Below are 15,069 nucleotides of genomic sequence, written 5' to 3'. Positions count from 1 at the left end.
AGAGGTGTCCTGCACCACATCCAGGTGGGCAGAAGTTCCTCCTGGTTAAAAAACAAGAATAGGCAACTCCCTGGCCAGAAATGAGAAAATCCACATCTGCAGAGACATAAAAATAACCCAAAAATCAACCAAAATGCTCACAGGTTCTGTGAAGAAAATAAAATGAATTTTTAAAAAGGTCTTTTTTGGTGCAAGGTGCTGCTTGGGCTGAGCACATCCCAAATTTGGGGACATCTCAAGTTCCTGTGGTGCTTTAGTCACACCTGGCAGCCCAAAACCTGCCTGTGGTGGGGGGAAAGGGCATTTACTGTGCTTCCTCTTAAAACACATGTTTACAGGACCCATGTTTGTCTCAAACCCCGTCATTTCAAAGCAGTTTCTGCAACCTAAAACCAGCCACAGCTTCCCCGAGCCCTCCCCAAAGTGGTGACAACTTTAACTGCTTGTTACAAAAATTAGACTTTTATTTGTAAATGCCTAGAAAAACGTGATCTCTTTTGGGAACCCATCCCCACCCCCTCGCCTTCTTGAAGGTTTTTGGTTTTTTCCAGTAAAAAAAACAGTTTAACTGGATGAAAAGCCATCCCCTTCCATCAAGGTGGGATCTCTCCTCCCGATTTCCAGTCCTGGTGGAGAACTTCCAAACTTTGGCCTCTTCAAACCCAAGGCAGAGAAACCTCCACTTCTTCTCTTTAAAGTCAACTGCTTAAGAAAGGGAGAGAAAGGGGGGAAAAAGCCCAGGAAAACAAAATTCCCAGCCAAGGAGAAGTGGACAAACACGGGCTAGATGGCAAAATCCTCGTGGTCCTGGGGGCTGAAGGCAGCTGCCCGCAGCATGTCCAAGGAGTTGACGAGGATCAGGGTGCCCGTGAGGTGCTTCCAGCGCTTGGTGATGGGGTTCTTCATCTTGTCCAGTCCCGTGTGCAGCTCCTGGATGACATCCCTGTAGCTGTCCCCCATCTGGCTGCTCCAGGTGAGCAGGAAGTCGTACGCCGGCTTCCACATGGCCTGGGGACAGGTGAGAAAGGGAGCAGAGCTCAGGCAGCATCCCAGAACAAGCACATTCCCGGGAAAACAGCCTCCCCCAGCACCCCCAGATCCCTGTGATCCTCCAGGAAGAGCGTGCTCTGGAGGAATCTCCAGAGAAGGAGCACGGAATGGTTTGGGTTGGAAAGGCCTTTAAGACCACTGGGCCCAGCCATTAACCTGGTGGGTTTGGCAGTGCTGGCTCAACAGCCGGACTCAAAACCTCTCCAAGGCCTTTTCCAGCCAAAAGAATTCCAAGATTCCAATTCCATTCTCAGCAGCCCTGCGGAGAGCCGGAGGCGCCCGCTCTCACCTCGCTGTCCACCGTGCCCGTCTTGTCGCGGTGCGGGGCCTCGTAGGCGTCCATCTGCTGCTTGGACACCTTGGCCAGCTTCTCGGCCAGCTCCCGCCAGCGCTGCGCCACCTCCACGGCCGTGGTCAGCAGCACAAAGTCCTGGATCAGCCGCACCACCAGCCCCTGGCAGTCCATCTTCAGCAGGGCCTGGAGGACACGGGGAGAAGCGAGCAGGGAGTCAAGGCCTGGGCGTGGGTGGTGGCCGGTGAACTCCCCCATGGGAGCATCCCAAAAATCCTCCTGCCCCTCTTGTTTTAGCGGCAGCTGGGGAGCTTAGGCCACTGAGCTTGGCAAGAGAATAATCCCATTAACTGGACAAAGTGCTCGACCCCATCCCTCTGGGATGGGGTTTGCAGCCTCATTCTCCAGGCAGCCCCTCTCGAGATGTCCAGGCCCCACCTTAAGCAGTTTAAAGCAGCCCAGGGGCTGAGGACAACAGATGCTTTTAATCCAGAGAGCTAATCCAGACTCCATCCCAGTGCTGCAGGATCCTTCAGAGCGGTGGGCAAGGGACACCCAGGACATTTTGGGATGGGACCTGGACATCAGCCCTGTGGTGGGGTGAGACCCAGGTGAGGACTGACACTACAGGACCACTGCTCAGCCTCGGATGTTCTTCCTCTTCTCCTCCTCCAGCTCTTCCTGCATCATTTATTGGCCTAAAAGCTGAGATTTTCCACAAATGGTTTTGCAGTAGAAAGAGTGACTGCATCAGCCGGAGTTTTCTAGGCAGGAGTGACTTTAGCCAGGCAAAAAAGGATGGAGCAGGGTTAGCTCCTGCCTTCAAGTGTCAAATCAAATTAAAATCCCCTCAGAGAGGGATGAAGCTGCAGTAGGGGAAAACCCCCAGTGCAGCCCTGGAAAAGGAAGGGTTTAGTGGCAGTCTTCAGTCTCAGAGTACAGGATCTGACTGCCAGGATCATCATCCCACTCCCCAGGGCTCCCACAGCCTCTGCCAGAACCTCTGGACCACAACAGTCCCAGCAGCAGCAACCCCAGACTTTGGGCAAATCCCACCCTGACCCTCAGGAGGGGGTTTGTAGTTAATAAAAATGGAAATGGAGCAAGCAGAGCCCAGCCACTCCTTCACAGCAGTGTGGGGATGGTTCTTATGGGAATTATAAGGGTAAGGTGGCTCCCCATGTAGCCAGAATCCACCTTTTTTCCCCCTGTGGGGGCACACAGGGGTCAGGACAAATCCAGGTTTGGCTCTAGGGCAAAGGAAGGTGAAATCCTCCCCCTGGAGATTGCACAGGGACAGTTGTGGGGGACAGGGGGAGGGAAGATGGGAACATCTGAAACCACTCCAGCCATTTGCAAAGCAGATGCACGTTGATTTTCCCCTTATCAAAGCTGAGCTGGGTTCTAATCACAGCTGTGTCGCCTGCTCCTCCAAAGTGCTGACACCACCTTCCTGCAGGAGCCAGGGAGGCCTTAAACCCCCCCTGTCAAAACCCAAGGAAAGAGCACTCCTCTGGCTCTGCAGGAGGACATGAAGAAGCATTTAGATCTCACACACCTGTGCCAGAACCGCCTCCTCTCCTATAGCCCCTGGATCCAGCACCCTCTGCAGATCCACCACCCTGAACATCCTCAAACCTGCCTTTCCAGGCAGCTGGATCCCAATCCCGTGCATGACATGGCATTTATAGAAGAGCAGGCTGAAGGAGCTGCTCTCATCTCCTGCCTGAGGTCAGAGGCAGCAGAAGAGACAGCCCAGAGCCAGGAGCGCTGTAGGGTTAAGAAGGATGGAGCTGCAGGAGATGGATTCTCCTGCTCCTTCTGCTGCTCCAGGTGAACAACAAAAACAGCAGCAAGGAAAACACCCGGGAGGCCACCCCATCAAGAACTGCAAAATCACTCAAAACAACCACTGTGGGAGAGATGGGTGGGTCCGGAGCACTGAGCGCTTACTCTGAAACCTACGGATGGCCACAGCACCACCTGCCCCTGGCAGCTCCCATCTCACAGGCAGAGGTGACAAGGACACAGGCACAGCACCAGCGCCACGTGGGGATGGGGTGCAGGCATCACAGACACCGAGGTGGCAGCCAGAGGGGGAATATTACTGGAAACGGCGAGACACTGGGATTAGCTCAGCAGACTTAATCCTCCAGTGGGATTATGCTACAATTTTTTCCATCCTCCTCCCTTGCCCTGGACAAGCCTCCCGGGATGGCTGGGTCCACTCACTGTGTCTCCATCCCTCATCACCTAGGTGTGATCTGGGCTGTGCTTTGCCAGAGTCCTCGGAAATATTTATTATTTATTCCCCTGGGAACCGGCTCCACCAGTCCAGCAAAGAGCAAAGAGGGTGTTTGATATTCAAATCCCAGTTCAAAGCAGAAACACCTCAACTTTAAAGGCATCCAGGGGAGGCTGAATTTACATCCCAGCTTTGAAATGCAGAATCCCATTTCCTAATAAAGGAAAGCAGCATTGTGGAGGAAAACAGCTCCCCCCTGGGACTTCCTCAAAGAGAGGGGATAAAGTCCCCAGGGAAAGCATGAGACCCATGGGGTGAGAGGGTGCTCGTGCACAGGCTCCAGGCCCATCATCCTCTCTAGGACACAGGTCAGGTTTTGACCCAAAAAAGTTGGCTCTGTGCAAGTGTTCCCCAGAATAACCCTTGTTTAGGCATCAGACATCTCTTTCACTCACTGTTTTGGCTGTCACCACCTCCAGAATCGTCTCACACACTTAAAATGCACTCTCAGCCTTAAACACTGACTTTTTTTCTTTCGCTTCCCACAGTCATGCACTGCCTCCATGCGGTAATTCCCTTGGACACGATGCCCAGCTGGATCTCAGCATGCTGAGCGTGGGGAGGCCCTGGCACAGGTTGCTCAGAGATGTGGCTTCACATCCCTGGAAGTGTCCCAGGCCAGGCTGGATGGGGCTTGGAGCAACCTGGGACAGTGGAAGGTGTCCCTGCCCATGGCAGGGGGTGGAACAGGATGGGCTTTAAGGTCCCTTCCAACCCAAAGCCATGGACACACTGACCTGCAGGGCTTTAGGACAGCTCCAGCCCCCCAGCAGCTCTTCGGGGCCTGCACACACCAGGGACAAGCAAAAACTCGTGGCAGGAGACAGGCGGTACATGGATACCGGGAGTCAGGGCAAACAAAACAATGGGAGGGGAAAAAAAAAATATCCCCACTTCACCTCCAGTGTGACCTTTACAAGTAGCCTGGAGAAGAACAAGCTCTCAGCTTCCTCTGCACAGCTCCCTGCTGCCGTGCCAGGGGCCATTCCCAGCAGAGCCGTGTTCTTCCCAACAGCAGTGTCTGTTGGAAGGATGATAAATGAGAGTCTCTGACAGCCAGAGAGGGAGAAATGCTGTGTCTCAGGGCAGGTCTAACCCCACAGGACAGGCACCAGGGGCAATGAAATCTTCTTGAACCCACGCCCAGTTTTTTAATCCAAACCGTCCACGTGCTGCCTGCTTCTGACGGGCAGAGGAGGGAGGGAGAGCTTTTCCCTCTCTGCTGAGTAATTCCTGAGCCACATCCCCCTGAGTTACCTTCACACTCCAGTGCTAGTGCCTGATTAGGAAAATAGTAATTAAAGGCAGATTACTGATTAACCAGCCATCATGACCAGGCTTTTCCTTGCTTGGCTGCTGGTGCACGACTCTGCCACTGGTGTTTTGTGTACTCAACACGGATAAAGATGCTTCTGCTTCTCCCTTCCCAGTCCTTTTGAGAGGAGACAAGCAACTTTCAGCTGAAACAGCCATGCTGGAGCTTAGTGCAGCTGGTTCCTCTTGCCAGAAAGCCAGTCCATTTGTTACAAATAAAATCAGATTTAAACACAATAAAATCCATTACTGCTCCATTGCCATCCCCTGAAACATCATTATTTCCTTCTAATTTCTCCATAGGCTAAGGAGGATTTGACAGCAGCCAGGGGTTTGGGAGCAGCATCATGTTCCACCAAGAAGGGAGCTCATCCTTTATCCACAGGATCAGCCTCACAGAGAGCAGGATTAGAGAAACAAGGAGAATAAAACCTGCCCTGGGACTCTGATCTCCAGGCAGCCACAGGGGAGCAGGATGTTTTCCTGCAGCTTCCAGCCCTCCCCTTGAGTCAGCAGCTCCCTGAGCCTTATCTTTCCCTTTGTCTCCCCAGTGAGGATTCTCCATGACCTACAGACTGTCGGGGATCCCTGAAAACAATGGGGATAGATAAAAACAACACCTACAGGGTTTGCAAACAGGTAAAGCAAACAGCACAAAGCTCTTGGAAGCATCCAGCAAGAGCAGCATGGATTTCATCCCAACATTTGCTGAGCCTGATGAATAAAGGAGCAAACCCTCCCTCGGGGGAAACAGAGGGGCCAGAGGCGGGGGATTTTCCACTCCTGCATGAGGAAAGCGTCACTGATGGCCAGGAGAGCCCTGCAGCAGAGGCAGCGTTGGTGGCACGACCTGACAGCTGAAAGTCAAAGCTGAAACATCGCCCCACAAGCCCCAGAGTGGCACCTGGGCACAGGGAACTCTCTGGACAACATTTCCAGGAATAACAATGGATTCCATACTCCCCATAACACCTTCTGCTCAATCCTTCAATTTCCCCCTTCTCCCTAAAAGGAGTGTGGGAACTGAACTCCTTCATTCAGCTCCAGTCCCCTTTTGCCATAATTTCATTTTGCCAGGCAAGGCCGCCGCTATTCCTTAATCCAATTGACATTTTAAACCATGCTGCCCTCCATAACTCAGTTATTCTGCTCCTGTGGGAGAGCACAGAACGGGAGAGAGCCGCAAACCTCTTCCAGACATCTTGCCCTGTATTTTCTTTGGCTCACCTCCTATTAAATGCTAGAAACGATCGTGGAGATGATATTTCGTGAGGGATTTATTTGCTAACGGCATCCTAGAAATATTGGCAGGCAGCACTCCTCCCAAATTCCTTTCAGGATAAAGAGCAAGCCACACATTTCCATTTGCAATTTATAAAACATCCCAGAGATGCCCTTGGTTTAGCTGCCACTCAAAAAAAACCCCCCAAAACAAAAAGGCTCCCCATCCCTGAAAGTGTTCCAGGCCAGGTTGGACAGTGCTTGGAGCGACCTGGTTGAGTGGAAGGAGTCCCTGACCATGGCAGGGGGTGGGACTGGATGAGCTTTGAGGTTTCTTTCAACCCAAGCCATTGTGTGATTCTGGAATTCCAAGTACCTCAGCGCATCCCTCATTATCACCATGAACCCAGTAAACCAGGAGCCCAGCAACCACAGGGCTGGATTCCCACCTGGCAGTGCCCAACAGTCTTCAGAAGGCCTTTAAGGTGGACTTCACTCTCTAAAGACTGAATCAAGAAACTTCCACCTCCCCTGGTCCCTCGGCAGAGCCAGGAAGCCCCAATTTGCCAGGCCTCAGACTCACCGTCATCAGCTCCTTCTGGAAGGATTTCCTCTCCTTGTTCTCCACGCTGTTGCAGTCTTCCTTCAGCTTCTCCAGGACAGAGGCCACTCGCTCCGGCTCGCTGTCCAGCTCCGCCCGGCAGAAGAACGTGAGCGGCAAGTTCAGGTAGCCCAGGGCATCGGCGAAGGAGCGCCAGCTGCTGAGGTTCTCCATCAGCAGAGTCCTCACCGAGGCGTAGATATAAGTCAGGAACTTGCAGGGCCTCAGGATCTGCTCCAGCAGCAGGCTGGTGGTGAGATCCGGCCCGGAGAAGTAGCTGGGTTTGACCTTCCCAACCACCAGGACGTTTTTGGTGTGCACAAGGCCGATTTTCCCCTGGTAGTAGCCAATGTACCACTCCTTGGTCCACAGCTGGCCTTTCAACCTGATCTTCTCCTCACTGAGGAGGGCTATGACATCTCCCTTCTTGTACTCCAGCAAATAGTGGTTCTTGCTCTGCCTCACCACCGTCTTCAGCAGCTTCCCGTACTTCAGGCTCAACACTGGCCGGTCCTGAAAGTCCGGATACTTGGCAGTGGCAGCCAGAGGGGAGAGGATGATCTTCCCCACCTCGTTCTTCTTGAGGAACCGCCTCTGCCCCATGGGTTTGATGGCGCTTTTTGGAGGCGGCTGCGGCGTCTGGACGCAGAACTGGGTCAGAATGGCATCCTGGTCATCCTTGACTTGTATCCTCAGCGTAAAGTCCGAGAGCTCGTTGGGGTCGTGGGACGCGATCGGGAAGATGAGGCGGCTGACCTTGCCCAGCTTCATCTGGAAGCCCCGGACGATCTTGGCTTGCTCGCTGGCCTTCACCTCATAGTTGGTCATGTTGGAGAACATGCAGAGCTTGAGGTCCTGGGGCCGGGACAGGGCAAACTGGTGCTTCCCCCAGAGCTGGAGGGCGACGGGAGCCGGGCCGTGGGACTGCCTGGTGACCTCGTTGACCAGCAGGGTCTTGGGGGCGCACTCATGGCCGAACATGGCCACTACGGTCTTGAAGGAAGGGTGGATGTGCTTGGGGCCGTAGACGCCCACCGTGATCTTCTTGCTGATGTAATCCCACACGGTGTAAGGGTAGAGGATGTTCTGGCCCTGCGCCACGGCCGCGATGTACATGCAGGGCTCCAGGTTCTCCAGCTGCACCTGGATGGTGTCCCCGTAGGAATAGCTCAGCTGCATTGGCGTGTACGGCCCCTCCTTCATGTCACTGCGCAGGCACTGCAGCCCCACCAGGCTCTTGCTCATGATGTCGTTCTTGACCTCCGCTGACACCTTCATCTCCAGGATGATGAAGGTCTTCACCTCCATGTTGCTGAGTTTGATCTGCAGGACGGGGCTGATGGTGCTGCACTTGTCACTGTTCAGCTCCAGCGGCGGGTCCAGCATGGCCTTCATGGAGATCTGCTGCGTCTCCCCGGGGCACACGTGGCCCTCGGGCACGTGGATGCTGATGTTGGTGTCCGGCAGCTGGACGGCCCCGCCGGAGCTGTCCAGCTTGCACACAATGTTGGTCTCCACTGGTTGTGTCTGACCCCAGCCAGGATTTTGGCCAAGCAAATCCAAGTCATGGCAAGACCGAGCCAGCTTCCTGTGGTTCAGCCACGCTGTCCTAAAATCCTCCCTGCTCTGGAACTGCTCAGGGGTGGGAGACTTCAGGCCACTGAAGAAACCTGATGATGCTGGCGTGTCCGACTTGGCCTGGAGGACAGACAGCTCAGACAAGCTGTAGGAGCGTTTACTTCTGAAGAAGGGGTTGTCCCTTCTCATGGGCTGTTCCACATCTAGCCTGTTTGTGGAGGGAAACTCATCAAAAAGGTTCCCCAGGCTGCTGTTGGCGGCTGAACTGGGAAGAGCCGACGTGGGGGCCCCCGTGTCGAAGAGCAACAAATCCACGGCGACGCTGGAGTTGGACTCTTTGTCTGAGCTGGGTGCTGCTTGCAAATTCCCATTCAGGAATGGGTTGGTCTGCACTCCGTTCAGGAAGGGGTTGTTGTGGTAGGATTTGGCAGAGTTTCTCTTCCCATCGGTCCAATCCCCGAGCAGATCCAACTCCTTGACGCCCTCGTCGGGGCTCTCCAGCAGATTGTCGATCATCCCGCTGTCCGTGAGGGAGGAGTTGCGGTAGTTCACGGGCTGCACGTAGGAGGACGGGATGTAGCCCATCTCCGTGGTGTTGTGGGCGTACCACCACTCCCCTCCCGACGTGTCCAGCACGTACAGGTGATCCCCCTTGGAGAACTTCAGGGTGGTGAAATTTGTGGGGCAGTAATCCTTGATTGCTACGACTTCCTTCGCGTTCCCGAAGGACGTGGGATTGTCCACCAGCAAGGCACTGGGAGAAGGCACTGCAGAGGCAAGGAGGAGACAGCACGGTGAGAGATGCACAACTGAGTCACCACTGACTTGGAATCCTTTATTCCAGGTCATCCCTCCACGCTGTTTTAAGTGATGAAGGTAGTTTTGGAATCATTGAATCATTAAAGTTGGAGAAGGCCTCCAAGATCATCGAGTCCAAGCATTAACCCAGCACTGCCAGGTCCACCACTAAGCCATGGCCCCAGGTGTCACATTCACACGTTTTCTGAACACTTGCAGGTCCACTAACTCCCTGGGCAGCCTCTCAAGACTGAAGGTATGTTTCTCCATAAGATTTTTTCAAGTAAACTCTATTATTTCTGGTATATTCACACCCCTCCCATCCCTTAAGGGTTCATCCAAACCCAAGATAACCCTCCCTACAGGCTAAAAGCCCTCTTGCTCTGCTGAAACCCCTCTCCTGCATATGTCAAACATGCCCAGAGAAGCTGTGGCTGGCCCTGAATCCCTGGAAGTGTTCCAGGACAGGCTGGATGGGGCTTGGAGTAAGCTGGGCTAGTGGAAGGTGTCCCTGCTTTCACCTCCCTCCCAAACCAAACCATTCTGTGGTTCTAAGGGTTACCCAGTTTGAACCCTCACAGAATCCCAGCACCTCCCACACACACTGCTGTTCTGGTCCTGGCAACATCTCCAAGCTCCCTTGCAGGAGTGCCAGTGGAAGAGTTTCCTGCCAGCGGATCCCAATTTACATCCAAGCTGGGCTGAGCCTACACTGCCACCCTATTTATTGGCTTCACTCTCATTTTCAGGACGCATTCCTGTAAAAAGCGCTAAAAACAAGTGAGAGATGATGTTCCATCAATGGTTAAATGTGTGCTCTCTCCCTAGACACACTGAAGAAAACAAGGAAAGCTGGATTTTCACCAACAGGGAGCTGCAAGGGAACTGGGACAGCACTTGCTTCAACAGGCTCGAGAGCTCTCTGGGAGGAAAAGGGAGTTTAGAAAACACAGGAAGCCCTTAAAATCCCAAAGACAAAAGGGATGGGAGCTCAGACTGCAGTCACCACTCGCAGGCTGGCAGCACTTCTCACCCACGGAAATAACAAGGCAAGGGAAGATACAGCTGAGCAAAGAGAAGCCTTTAAATATAGCCTGGGGATTGAGTGAGTATTCAGAGGAGAAGAGTTTTGTACAAATCCTGAACAACTCATCTGCCAGCAAAGGCAGATTCATCCAGTGAGGAGATTCATCCAGTGGAAAACTACACAGAAACTCTAAACTGGAATTATTTTGGCAGCCTGCTAGGTTGGAAGCCGCTGTTAACTCAGTCTCCTAGAGGATGGAGCATTTTTGGTGTCAGATCAGACAGGCAAGTGACTGCTCCCATGTCCCTCCAGCTGGGCATGCAGGGGTTAACAGGGATGTGCTGAAACCCCTTGGAGAAGAGGAGCAATTCCTCGTTTTCCATTGAAACACATCTAATTTGCAGCAAGTGTTTGATGTTCAGGTGGTACACCTGCAAAAACAATCGCCTTTGTGTGTGTTTATTTTCAAGGCCCTCAGTGCTCTCCAGCTTCCACCTGGAGATTTTCCTCGGATGCTCTCCTGCCAGGGGAGCAGTAATTCCCCTCCCACCTGACCCAGCTTTTATGCCAGGCAAGGAAAACACAGCAGGAAAAAAAAGCAATAAAAAAAAAAAGGATTGACTATTGGAGGAGCAACCTGCACCGGGGAGAGGGAACACCTTTGTCACCGCCTCGCTGGTGTCACCGAGCCCTCCCAGGGGGTGAGGATGGGCCTGAAATGAGGAGGGGGACGATCCCCAGGCACCTTTGACATCGCAGAGCGTGGTTTCAGCAAAGCCCTCGCCCAGGTCGATGAGCGTCCCCTCGGACTTGCACCGCGGGAGCCCTCCCGAGTTGGCCGCCCGGATCCTCTGCGCCGCCATCTCCGCTCCCGGCGGGCACTACGTGGCCATGGCCTCTCTGCCGGTGATGGGGACCCCAGTGTCACCGCAGGGAACCAGCCTGGGGGAGACAGACAAAGGCCAGGGTGTTAGAAAGGCTGCGGGTCCTCCCACGCCACCCGCACGCTGACCCCGCGGTGCCATCACGGAGCACAGCCTGGATGCTCCCAGGAACCACAGCGCTGCCTTGGAGAGCAAGGACAGCCTGGTCCTGGTTGCTGGACACAACCCCAGACGAAGCAGCCCTCCAGCCTTTAAGAGTTTTTTTGGGAATACACTGTTCCCAGGATCGTAAATTGGTTCTTCTCCCCATTTCCCAAGCATTTGCACGTTGCTGTAACACAATTCTAAAACCACAAAGCACTGGGCTGCTGTGGGAGCACGGAAGACCCACAGGACTGGGCTTTTTTCCCTGTTCAAAGAGGTCGTCCCTCTCTCTCACTGAAGCATCTCCTAGGATGGGGACTGGCTCTTGCCACTTGCTCCCCACATCTCTCCCCTCACCCGGCCAACCAGGCAGAGCAACAACCCTTCCTGCACTGAATAAGATAAAAATAAAGGGCTTTTTCCTCCTTTTTTCCAGAAGCACTTGCAAAAACACTTCCAGAACCCCCGTGGAAGAGCAGCTGCATCAGCCCACTGGAGCTGAGAGGAAAAGGAGCCCGCTCCCACAGGACACTCTGACCACCAACGTTGTGGCTGATGCAAGCGTGGGCAAGAGCTGCCCTGACGTCACCCGTGTCCTCTGGAGCTGGGACAGTGGCCAGATGGGCCAGGAAAAGCAGGGAAGGCTGAAGGCATGGCTGGAGCACAGCCTGAGCCACGAGTTGCTACTCCAGGTTTGCACCAGGGAACAGGAACACTGTCCGGCATACCCAGGACGGTCCTGGAAATTCTGGATTCAGCCCCTGCCTCCTGCTCCCTCAGAGCTGCCACAAAACTCCAGCCCGGCTGCAAAACACCAACAGGTCTTACCCAGGAAAGTCTTAATTAAAAGTTACATCCAAATCCCTGCTTTACAAAGGGATTTTCATCTACTCCTAACGGTGTTCTTCCTTTCTCCCCCTCCCATGCAATTTTTTTTTCTTTTCCTCCCTCTGCTTGAAAATGAAATCAAGCAAAAAATAACAGCCAGACCGAAATTCCTTAGGTGGGAATCCAGAGCTGTCTCCTCCGGCACTGTGAGGGGGAACAGCAAGTCCTGAAGGATTTGGTGCCCTTTTCTGGAATGCAGCAAGAGGAAATCTGCAGGGGAGAGCCTGAGCAGGAGATACTCCAGCCTGCTTGAAATGCTTCCCAAGCCATCCCCAGGGCTGGTATGCCGGGAATGTGGCTGGCTGGAAGGGATGCACCAGGCTGCAGCCAGAAAAGGGAAGGGAGAACTTGTGTGCAAACATTTCCCCTTCAGGAGAGCCTGGTCCTGCTGGGAGCAACCCAAGGGGAAAGGGTTTGGTGGGGAATAAACACAGGGAAACCAGGCTTTGAGTCAAGGCTGAGCTTATCAGATCCAGGACAGGTAAGAGAGGGGACCTGGAGCTGCTGCCAGGGGCAAGACAAGGGAATAACTAGCAGGAAGCAAAGAAGGGAAGAAGGATGCTCCCCTAAACTTGTACTGTCTACCCAGTTTCCCATTAATGCCATTTGGGATTGCAGCTTTTGTAGGTGGCATGGGAAGACCCCAAACACACAGTGCCTCCCTCTAGAGACCCCACACCTCGCCAATTTTTGCAATTCTTGTACGCGATCTTGGTGAAAATAAATAAATAAATAAAAATCAAACAGCCGTGGCATCCCAAAATTCTCCCCTGCTTGGGCAGCACTGCACAAAGCAGGAAAAAAACAAGTGTAAGGCACGAATATGTTTTGAAACACCTACCTGCTGGTCCAGCATCAAATGAATTTTATATTAATTATGGCAGCTACAGCCCTGACAGCTCTCACTGACATACCCACAGGCCTGGAATTCACAGGGATGCTCCCCCTCCCTCTATTTACATAAGGAGATGGGAAGCTTCCTGCTAAAGGCCTCTGACAGATGTGGCTGTGTGGAGAAACAGCTGGAAAAATCCCCTCTGCATCGAACCCTAAGGCCCCAAAAGGCAGCAAGAATCTAAACACAAATGAGGGATCATGGAAAAGTATTTCCTCTCCTGACAGCAGCATCCTGGATCTGTCTATCCCTCCTGGATGCAGGGATGCACACACACACTGAAGGATGGGAGGCCAGGCTCCCCACGGCTGGATTTGGGATGGGAGCCCCGTTTTGGAGCTGGGGACAGACCCAAAATGTTTCTGAATGTAGAGGTAACCAGCAAACCCTGAAATTCAGGCTGTGTGAGGATAAAAGGGATAAATGGGGGGAAACAAAGGGTCGAAGGGGTAAGATTTGTTTAGAAATCACCGAGACAATGGTTTGCAAACTCCTCTGAAAGCGCTTTAAATTTAGCTCGGGGTTAAATATAGACCAGGGCAAAACCCAGCCCCATTTGTTTACCCAAAGCCACAAACAGCATCCGAAATGAATGGTGGGGGGAAGGAAACCAGTGGGTGACCAGAGCACGCCCTGACAGCGCCATCAGCTCCTCAAAGGCACCCACACCTGCTTTTCACATTGTCTTTTCCCTCCTGCCAGGGACAGGGAATGCTGCAGGGTCAAATCCAACCCTACGAGCCAGGGGACCTGCTGCCTTCTCCCCACATCCCAACAAATCCAGCTGCCTGGATCAGGGCCCCACGGTGGTTACATTTTTCCTCCCCAAATCCTAGCCAGGCTTTGCTGGGAGTTGGGGAAGCTTTAGGGAAGCCCTGGTGAGCAGATTTCCAGGGATGCATCCTCACAGCTTCCTGGGATGGATTTAACTTTCCCTGGGGAGCCTGGTCAGTGCCCCAGCAGCCTCTGGGGGAAGAAGCTTTTCCTAAAATCCAACCTAAACATGCCCAGCACAGCTCCAGCTGCTCCCTCAGGTCCCACCAGGCACGGAGCAGCAGCAGGTCTGGGGCTGGTGACTGTCATATCTATTAAAAAAACATACTTATTAGAACTTAACTAAAAACTAACCCCAAAGGTCATTTTTTTCCTGCAGCACTTGGAACACAAAGCATTCAGGATCCCAGCTGCAGCATTTTCCAGCATGCAGTGGCGTGGAAAAGGTTAAAAATAACTTCTGAAAAATGTCTGGTAGGATTTATCCCAGAAATCCCAGCTGAATCCCAGAAATCCAACTGCAGGCCCAGGGGAGCCCCCCAGGACCTCCTGGCACAGCGCTCCCAGTTCCATCCATCATTCCACGCTCATCCTGATGGGATTCCGGGATGGACCCGCCTCTGGCCAGACACTGAGCTATCAATCAAAGACACACCACAGGCACCCAGCCACGCTGGACAGGGAAAAGCAATCCCGGGAAAAATACCAAGCCCACGTCCTGGAGCAAAGAAATGCAGTAAAACCACGGCAACACCCAAAAGTGCACAGCCCGAGGGGGGGAAGCAGGATCTGCTGTTGGCCAAGGGTGGGAGAGGAGCCCTCCAGGAGCCTCGGTGATGGAAAAGCCCTGGCTGCCAAGAATTTGGGCTGATAAGAGCCAGGAGGGCTGGGCGGTACCAGGCACCATCAGGGCTGGAGATGGAGCCAGATCCTTCCAGGGCAAGCCAAGGGGCCGCCACCAGCAAAGGCAGCAGTGCACATCCCTGCCCATCCCACATTCCCAGCTCTCCCTGGCACTGCAGGGTCCATCCCACCAGGGCATGTCCGTGTCTGTGGGAAGCACAGGAACAGGAGCCACCGTGACACAGGACCGGTGAACTCTGCCACAAATGACCTGCACCCCTGCTTTCCCTGGAAAATCCATTAAAAGCCTCTCAAGACTGTGGTTCAGGGGAAATCTCTCACCCTACCTTTGGCCACAAATTGAAAATCGGGAAAAAAAGAGGGAGCTGCCAATGAATCCCTCATCATCCTCTCCCCACACCAGAGCCAAGATCAACTCCAGGCACTTGTTGCTT

The 15,069-nt window shown here is 53.4% G+C and overlaps 1 protein-coding gene across 3 annotated transcripts in view; it reads right to left on the bottom strand.

Annotated features, from left to right (window-relative positions):
- Positions 1-449: 449 nt before the first annotated feature.
- SH3BP4 (SH3 domain binding protein 4) overlaps positions 450-15,069 on the bottom strand; it is a 31,746-nt gene continuing 17,126 nt past the window's right edge. For all 3 annotated transcript variants that reach the window (XM_058839428.1, XM_058839426.1, XM_058839427.1), the window contains exons 2-5: positions 10,932-11,128; positions 6,766-9,128; positions 1,340-1,528; positions 450-1,008 (exon numbers count right to left, since the gene is read on the bottom strand). In XM_058839428.1, coding sequence (XP_058695411.1) covers positions 784-1,008; positions 1,340-1,528; positions 6,766-9,128; positions 10,932-11,049 — 2,895 coding nt within the window. In that variant the 5' untranslated portion in view covers positions 11,050-11,128 and the 3' untranslated portion in view covers positions 450-783. The remainder of the gene's footprint in view (positions 1,009-1,339; positions 1,529-6,765; positions 9,129-10,931; positions 11,129-15,069) is intronic.

The sequence above is a fragment of the Poecile atricapillus genome, chromosome 5, assembly GCF_030490865.1.
Source record: "Poecile atricapillus isolate bPoeAtr1 chromosome 5, bPoeAtr1.hap1, whole genome shotgun sequence".
Classification (NCBI taxonomy): domain Eukaryota; kingdom Metazoa; phylum Chordata; class Aves; order Passeriformes; family Paridae; genus Poecile; species Poecile atricapillus.
The sequence above is the reverse complement of the archived record's forward strand: the minus strand, read 5'-3'. Positions and strand labels throughout refer to the sequence as shown.